This window comes from Cydia amplana, chromosome 19 (genome assembly GCF_948474715.1).
Source record: "Cydia amplana chromosome 19, ilCydAmpl1.1, whole genome shotgun sequence".
NCBI classification, from domain to species: Eukaryota; Metazoa; Arthropoda; class Insecta; order Lepidoptera; family Tortricidae; genus Cydia; species Cydia amplana.
Window position 1 is genome coordinate 11432114 of NC_086087.1, and position 8247 is coordinate 11440360.

At 37.5% G+C, this 8247-nt stretch overlaps 1 protein-coding gene and 1 long non-coding RNA gene across 2 annotated transcripts in view; both read right to left on the bottom strand.

Annotated features, from left to right (window-relative positions):
• Positions 1-6816, bottom strand: part of LOC134656957 (protein D3-like) — a 385106-nt gene extending 378290 nt beyond the window's left edge. Inside the window, exons 1-5 of the mRNA XM_063512518.1 lie at positions 6728-6816; positions 5651-5737; positions 1749-1872; positions 871-1084; positions 146-311 (exon numbers count right to left, since the gene is read on the bottom strand). Of these exons, the coding sequence (XP_063368588.1) occupies positions 173-311; positions 871-1084; positions 1749-1872; positions 5651-5737; positions 6728-6799 (636 nt within the window). The 5' untranslated portion in view covers positions 6800-6816 and the 3' untranslated portion in view covers positions 146-172. The remainder of the gene's footprint in view (positions 1-145; positions 312-870; positions 1085-1748; positions 1873-5650; positions 5738-6727) is intronic.
• An 869-nt stretch (positions 6817-7685) lies between these two features.
• Positions 7686-8070, bottom strand: LOC134657039 (uncharacterized). The gene is made up of 2 exons (XR_010097586.1): positions 8010-8070; positions 7686-7882 (listed from the first exon to the last, which is right to left on the bottom strand). It is a non-coding gene; the product is annotated as an uncharacterized LOC134657039 (long non-coding RNA).
• Between the last annotated feature and the right edge of the window lie 177 nt (positions 8071-8247).

Here is an 8247-nt window from a genome sequence, read left to right on the forward strand (position 1 = left end):
ATAATTCACTCGAACTGACGTATGAAGGGCGGAAAAATAAACACGTTTTGGTTCGATGTACATTGCTGCTTTTCTTAGCGCAATTCTGCTCTTTGAGTGTTACATGGTGTTACCCTACTTTAATTTGCAGAACATTGCTACTGACAAGATTTGCTTGACGCACTATAATAAATTAGACTCCCAAGCTCTTATACAGCAGCGGGACGTAGTCGTCGAACTGTGCGCGGTAGAAGTTGCCAGCGACCGGCGCTCCGAGGTTGTACTTCTCGGCGAACTTCTTGGTAGAGAACGCGGCGCGGCCGTCGATTGATCTGTGGGGTAAGTTTGTATAAAAATAAGTTTTTTGTCAAATTTTATCGCTGACTGTACTTTTCTTTCAACGGAATTTGTACTCGTCGAGACAATTCTATTTTTAGTGTTTCGTACAAAACTTTGTTCACGGAACTCTTGTGGGATCACTTGGCCATGTTTTTTCCTTGACAATTTTGAGTGTTAATATTAGGCATAGACCTAGGACATCCTGCAACGCCCACGGTTCTTAGGAGAATGGAGTTAGGACTTGCGTGAACTAATTTGTGGCATGAATTGACAATAAGAATCTTTGCCATTAACAGATTGTCAGGCGTTCAACTATTTGGATACCATTACAATTTCTATGATTCACTATTCCGGATTTATCACATTCATTGCCACCCAGCCAAACAAGACATCCGCGCCAGGCCACAAAAAATTCTTCATATAAAGGTGTAGTACCACGATGCCGATCCGATCCGGCCTGGGAACGAAATCATAAAATACCCGATAGTCGACTTTTCGGCACTGAATGTGTTAAAATTTGTGTCAAAATAAATGAAATAACGTGTAACTTACTTGTTGGTCAGTCGGGGCTCATCGAAGCTCAGCTTTCCAGGCTGCTTGAACAAAATGTACACGTAGCGATGAATGCCAGTGCCCTCAGGGGGTCCGGAGCCGATGTACCCTGATAGCACCTCGCCGGCGGCCACGTTGTTGCCGGGGATGTTGCCAACCAGCCAGTGGTGCCACTCGCGGTACACGGGCTCGGGGCCATCGTAGTTGTCGGGGTCTGAAAATAAAGGTAAGCCAGGTGAGGCCGTGGAGTTGGAGCTGCAGGTTACTGTCCCGCGGCATTCTGGCCGCGTAGCCAACATGCCAATCGCTAACGCTCCGTAGCGATCGAAACGCAACTGTCACTGTCGCACTAATATGGAAGAGTGATAGAGAAACACAAAGCGATTCGATGGCGAAGCGATAGCGATTGTCACCTTGGCTAGGCCGGGGGTATGTCCTTAAACTATGTCCAAAAGAGAGGTATGGGCACAGTGAATGTCATCTCGCTTTGTGTGGTAGGGCACAGCAGATGTCGTTCCAGATCTAGAATGCCCAACTGGGGAAGCAGAAATGCCCAACCTTACAGAAAACCGCAGGTATACCACTAGACCCTACTCATAGTGTGTGTTGTGTAAGCAGTCGCTGTAGCCTATAGACGCCTGGAACTCCAGAGGTGCTACATGCGCGTTGACGCTCCTAACACTCCGCGCCCTCGTTGAGCTCTGGAAACCTTTGCTTACCACCAGGCGGGCCGTATGCTTGTTTGCCACCGACGTAGTATAAAAAAACCCACACTATTCATCAGATTGTTCTCTTGCAGAACATAAGGAAAAACTTACACTATTCTCCTCACATCTTGTTCTGTAGAATAGAAGCTTAGGTACCTTATCTTATCTTACCAGTGAAGACGAGTGTGTAGAAGGCGTCAGCGTCAGCCTCGTAGGTGACGGTGGGCTGGTCCTTCACCTGGGTGGGGGTAAGTTCGTTCCCCTGTGCGGCCTCCACGCCGCTCGGGTATTTCAACTGGTAAAAAAAAGCAGCACAAATTAATTTTGTTTGTGAATAGTTGGTGGCTGAGTTAATCAAGAGATTATATTTCCCTCAAGACTAGGACTTGTTACGTATGATTAATCCATAACAGTGTCCGATCTTATCCCGGCGATCCTTTTGCCCCACATGAACTTAGGAAAATAAAAAATGAAAAAAATACATATTCGTTTTTAAACAAGTACTTATGGTTACAGGTTAGGATCTTCTTTTAAGCAACAGATATGCATTGTGACAAACTTTTGAATCGGCTTAGTAGGTAGGTATCTAGAAGGAAAACAAAATGCGCCGTTTAAAAATGCGCCGTTGAAAGCTTAAGATCTTTTGAAGTGCACATGACTGGTAATGTATAAATTAAAATTTAACAACAGTTATACAAAACTGTCATTACGACGATAACACTCGAAAAAAATTGCAGAAAATTGTTAATGATCCTGTCAAAATCAGAGTAGGTGCTGGAGAAAGGCCCTTACAATGGTGATTATTAAGCGAGTTTGCTCTTATTTTAAAATGTAACTCGTGTTAAACACTGCTTTCATTGCGTGTAAGTCCAAATAACTGTGCATAAGGCACCAAAAATGGCATAATTTAAAAAATACCCCAATTTGAAAGAGCTCGCTTACTGCAAGCTAAATTTGCATCAATTAAGTGCTACCTTAGAAGGCTTGAGAAAGTAATTTAATTACTTATTGTCATTTGCATTGTAGGCTATAATCGGGGTTTTTGTTTTATAGGTAGAACGTCCTTTCGATCATGGCGCCCAAAAATATTATAGGTACATTATGTAAAATTTGCATGACTTATTTAGTCTAGATATATGGACCTGTGTAAATTAGCCTAAGATTTTGTATATACTATATCTATCGCAAATAAAGATTTATGATTTTACGCTTCATATGTTTGTATTTGTAATAAACACACATAGACTAGAAAATAATTACGAGTTAATAAGTAGTTATATATGCAAATACGATCCGCGATCTGTATTTTTATATAGGTAGGGACTAAGAAAATAAATGAAGCACATATATCTAAGTATTCAGACAAATAACTAGTGTGAATTGTCAGTCAATAACTAAGTAAGGTCGGTGGAATCGCTGTAATGTTTCCTTATGACCGTCTTGAGTAGGTATTTAGTATTTAAATACCTACGTCATAACATACAATCTCCTCTACGTTTATCGGCTCGAAGATAACCGCATCCGTAAAACCAAAACAACCTTCTTATACTTATTTGCCGGTTTACTTTAATTATTTTTAATGCTCATTCCGTCGATATAATACAAGATGTTTATTTAGTTAGGTACCTGCAATAATTTACGGGTCATATAGGTCATACTGAGTAACTTTTACTATGGTTCCAACCCCGAAATCCAAAACAGTCCTGTAACGTAACGGACAGGCAGGCATGTCATGTCATGGTCAAATCAAATGCCTACGATGAAGACGTTCTTACGTGCTCTCACTCTCTTACTCCTACGGCCCTTCGTTATTAGATTGGTACTTCTACACGTACAAAAAGTTTCATAATAATATTGTAGGTAAGTACATACTCCACTAAGACTGCAATGCTAATGCAGCCAGCGCGTTTTTTTGCCTACGTTTTTGGTGCCCCCCTAGACGTGGTGCCCTAAGCACGTGCTTGTTTTGCTTATGGGTTAATCTGGCACTGCATGTCCATAATTTAGTAACTGACTGGTAAGTAGTAACACGCCCGCATAATTTTAAAATGTCCAAATTGTACCAAATCATGTCGTAAACATGTCGTAAAAGGGAGTGAAAAGTGTAATTTCCGCTGTCGACTGACCGAGTTGTGTCGAAGTGCTGATTTATGCGATCGCTCATTATTGTCATCATTATAAATAAAGCCTGCGTAATTAAGGACCCTTGTTATGTAGAAATAAGAAGTTCAAAGTTTTATGTATGAAAAGTATTCACTGTTATCTAAAAACTTCAGTGCATCACGCTTCCAAAGTGCACCTTGCCGATCTAAATTCTAAACTAATATGTACATCATAGACATCCTTTACTGTTCTAAATATACATATGCTAAATGCAGGCGTATATGCAATGGTCGAATCGAATATAATTATGTAAATTGAGTAGCTACCTTAATACCTTTTATATTAGTATTTATATAAAAATACCTACAAATATTTTAAAGAGTTGCAATATATAATACCAAACATTGCAATATGTAGGTACTTAATTAATACTTAATTAAGTGAATGCGGTTACATATTCTTATTTTTGTTATGCGTTAACGATAATCAGTTAAATAATAATTGGAATGTTAATCAATCAATTTTAATGGGATAATCGTAATCAGATAAAACCATTTCAATTTTAGTTTTAATATATAAATCATCATTATGCGCAGACGTAATCTTAGATAATCTTTAATAAAAAAAACCATAGCGAAATATAAGTAAAGAAAGAGTGGTAACTTCATACATCAGTTTTCTTACCAAAACCACAGAATAAATAATAGTACTAAGTACAGAAGACTCACTCTCTAACAAAACGCATCTGTTACGATCAGCACAGATATGGCCGCTAGGTGGCGACAGCGCCACGCGCGGCTTATGGCTTTCCCCAAAATTGGGGCCGGAACGGATGTACTTTTAGCTACCTGTAGCAAAGCGACGAAATCGCGGAGTGAGCCACGCCTGCCAAAACGCGAGTTATTTCGTAGTCGACATCTAACATCAAGTCGTGGAACTATCAGTACCGCTACTTGTCACCAGATGTCACAAGTTTCGCTACTGACGAAAAATGTAGGTACTACTAAAACAATTAAAGTTGAAAATAGAGTTCCGGTTAATCCGGTTATAATATGAGCTAAAAATTGTCGAGCATTAGAGTTTTTGCTTGCCGCTACATCTATTGTCAACTAGCAGAACTGATAATGTCCGCTACTTGACGTTAGATGTCGACTAAGAAATAACTCGCGTTTTGGTAAGAAAATTGATGTATGGAGTTACCACTCTTTCTTTACTTATATTTCTCTATGGAAGAAACTGACTTACAAAACAGTTACCACCTACCATTAAAATCATCCACAACTATAATCTCATTTTTTTTAAATCATAATTAGCCTTAGGACGGATAGAGTCCGTCTAAGCTAAGTCTGTACCGACTAGGCGGTGACAGTGCCACTAGAAAAATCACATTTAAATAGAAATTTCACGTTTATGGTGGCGCTACCACACTTTATCGCTTGCCAAGTTGGTGCAGAGTTAGCTTAGAAGGATTCTACGTAGTCTACATCGTTACATTATGGAGTTTTTCATAATTAAGTATTTTATAGCTTAATTTGGCCCTAAGTACTTTTATGAGCATATAATATTTACTTCGAACCGCCAAATCAAACATACTTGCCTGTTGAGGAGTTCCGTTCTGGTTTTTCATCTATACCTACCTAGTTATTTTTTTTTGCACTAGAAAGAAGGTAAAAAATCTTGACGTGTCTTTTGATTAAACAATATTGAAAAACGCTTTAAGAAATTAGTTTATATTACTTATGAAAGCAAAAGAATGTAAAAGATCATATATGATTTATAATTCTAACATATTTGCTGTGACTTATTTTTCAATGGTCATTATTAATAAAAATACATGTCGTGATCGCCTACCTTCTTTTTAATGCTAAAAAGACATACTATACGAGTAGCAGTAGGCACTTTTTATTTAAAAAAAATGATTTTTGTTTGAATAGAGTCCTAGCGTAAGCTAATTAAATATTAAAACTTACCCCAATGGTGGCAGTGGGTGCCGTGGGGATGACGTCGGGCACGATCTTGCTCGACTCAAAAGCGCGCGCTACCAGAGACATGGTTATCTAAAACCGAATTAAAACAAATGAAGTTCAAGTTATTAGGTAGATCTAGGTTCAAAACTCAGAAGTCCCGGATCTCGGTACAGTTACCTGCAATAATATGCTCTTCTGGGTTTACAAATAAGATCGAGTCAGATATTTTTGCGGCCTTCGTAGAATAACATATTATTTGCAGGTGACTGTACAAAATAATTTGAAATCTGGTAAGAACGATTAGCGACCAGGGGCCCATTTCTCAAAAGCTTAACTTGTAATACAAGTGGAAGTCCCTTTCTAACAAAAGCTGTCAAATAGTGACATCCGCTTGTATTACAAGTTACAAACTTTTGAGTAACGGGCCCCAGCTCTCCTCGGTTAAATTAATTTAATGAAAAATTAAAACTTTTTCAGAATTGTTGTCAGTTTGGCAAAAATAAAATATGTAAGTACGAGTACCTACCTACTTACATAACTATAGCTTTCTTGGTTTCACTTTATTTACGTAAGAATTTCATGTATTTATCTATATTTAAGTGTGAAGACTTTTAGTAACACAATGGAGAAAACAAAAAGAAACTAAACGTTAAAATTAAAACTAAAATAACTATAGCTAAGTAAAATACAATAATATTTCAAAACGAATGAAATATAATTGCAAGTTATTAATAAAGGGTTCAAATACACATGTTGCTAAAGAGCATCGGATATTTATTGTAAAGTCAAGTATTGTGCGTCTTGGATTGCATACCATCTCTTCAAACAAATCATAATAAAATTAAATTTTGGCATTGTAATACAATAGATGATTTTTAAAGATTGAAATGTATGTACTTAGTTTTATTCATGGGGCCTACAACGGGGCAACGCTAATAGGTATACTTAAACGTAAATAATGTATTGAAAAGATAGCGTTTCGTTTTCTGCAAACGATTGTCATCTTGGCTACCCCCAGGTACCCCTTTTTCGGCGATGTCTGATTTTTCGAAGTGTATTTAAATAAAGAAACAAACTTACCAGTTTCTCGTGCGATGTCTTGAACAACACTGAACTCTGATAAAGCGCGGAATTTGTTGATAACATGCACATTCGCAAGCGAATGCCTACGTTCAAGTACGTTCACATAGACTAGGTGCGGCATTTGCAAACACATACATGCTAATTTTGTGTACGATTACGAGTACCTACGATAAGGGCTCATTTAGACGGCGCGCGAACTCGCATGCGATTTTAGTTACATTGCGGACCATTGAGGTTACAACAATTCAGCCAACCGATCAAATAACGCAATGTAATGAAACACGCATGCGAGTTCTCGCACCGTCTAGAAATTAGCCCTTAATCTTGTACCTAAAAATAAACGAATAAATGAGGCAAAGGAAAAGAATTTCAGTTGCGAACAGGGCTCGGAACCGGTATTTTTAAAAAACCCCGTAATAGCCCAATAGTTTGAATTATTTTATGCTCTTTACGTAGGACTGAATCATGTATTTAAATACATCATTATGTTACTTAAGTAACAACTTCGTATTATTAGATTTTCCCATTAAAAATGAAATAATAGGCCAAAGAACGAAAAAGAACGTAATAATACCGGTATTTTTGTATGGACCAAATACCGGTTTCCGACCCCTGTTTGCGAAACCATGTATCGGATCGTGAAAATAATATCTTAGTACCTATACATTCCGTAACAATTACCAAACCTAAATTAAGTACTTAACGGAACAGATAAATTCAACGCCTCGATCGAGACTCGAACTATATCTCCAGGACGTGGTACGGCTACAGTCTCTACCAACTACACGCTGTGTACTTAATTTCAAAAATTGCGTAATAATTTATGTGATTACCTACCATAAGTGTCATAATTTTTTGCCTTTCTCGATGAAATTGTAATAAATTCATTGTGATACCTACGCTCCAAGTACTTAGTTGGTGCCTGGGGAATTATAAAAGAAACAAAACTCAAAAGGAAATTAACAAAACACTTTTATTGTTTCAAACAAGTCTAAGAAAATAGCTATTACAATTAATTAACAATTCAAACACAATAAAATGAAACATGAAGAATAATGCACACTTACGAAAATAGATTTATTAGTATTTTATTTCTAATTCAAAAATTCATTATGAATAGCTTTTATTATGACTTTTTACTTATAACAAAAGCTCCTAGGGTGACTACTATTAGTAATTGGCCACTCCTAATAAATGAGAAGAAACAAGCCAATAGAAGTCTTATAGTTAAGAGTGGCCAATTACTATATAGTGGCCAATATTTAACTATAGCAGTCACCCTATATTATATTTTCAGTGCCATCACAGTCATGCAAAGGTGAATTCATCCATAGGCTATGCTATGACCACCCAGAGTGCCAAAGTTTATCACGTGCTAAAATTTGCCCGTCCCGTCTATGTTTTATCATTTTTTAACGTGACATAAGAATATAGGTGTAGCTTTTTCAACGACCGATAAACTTAGCTAACTAAGCACCTTCCAATAACTCTAAACTCGAATAATGCCAATTGAAAAC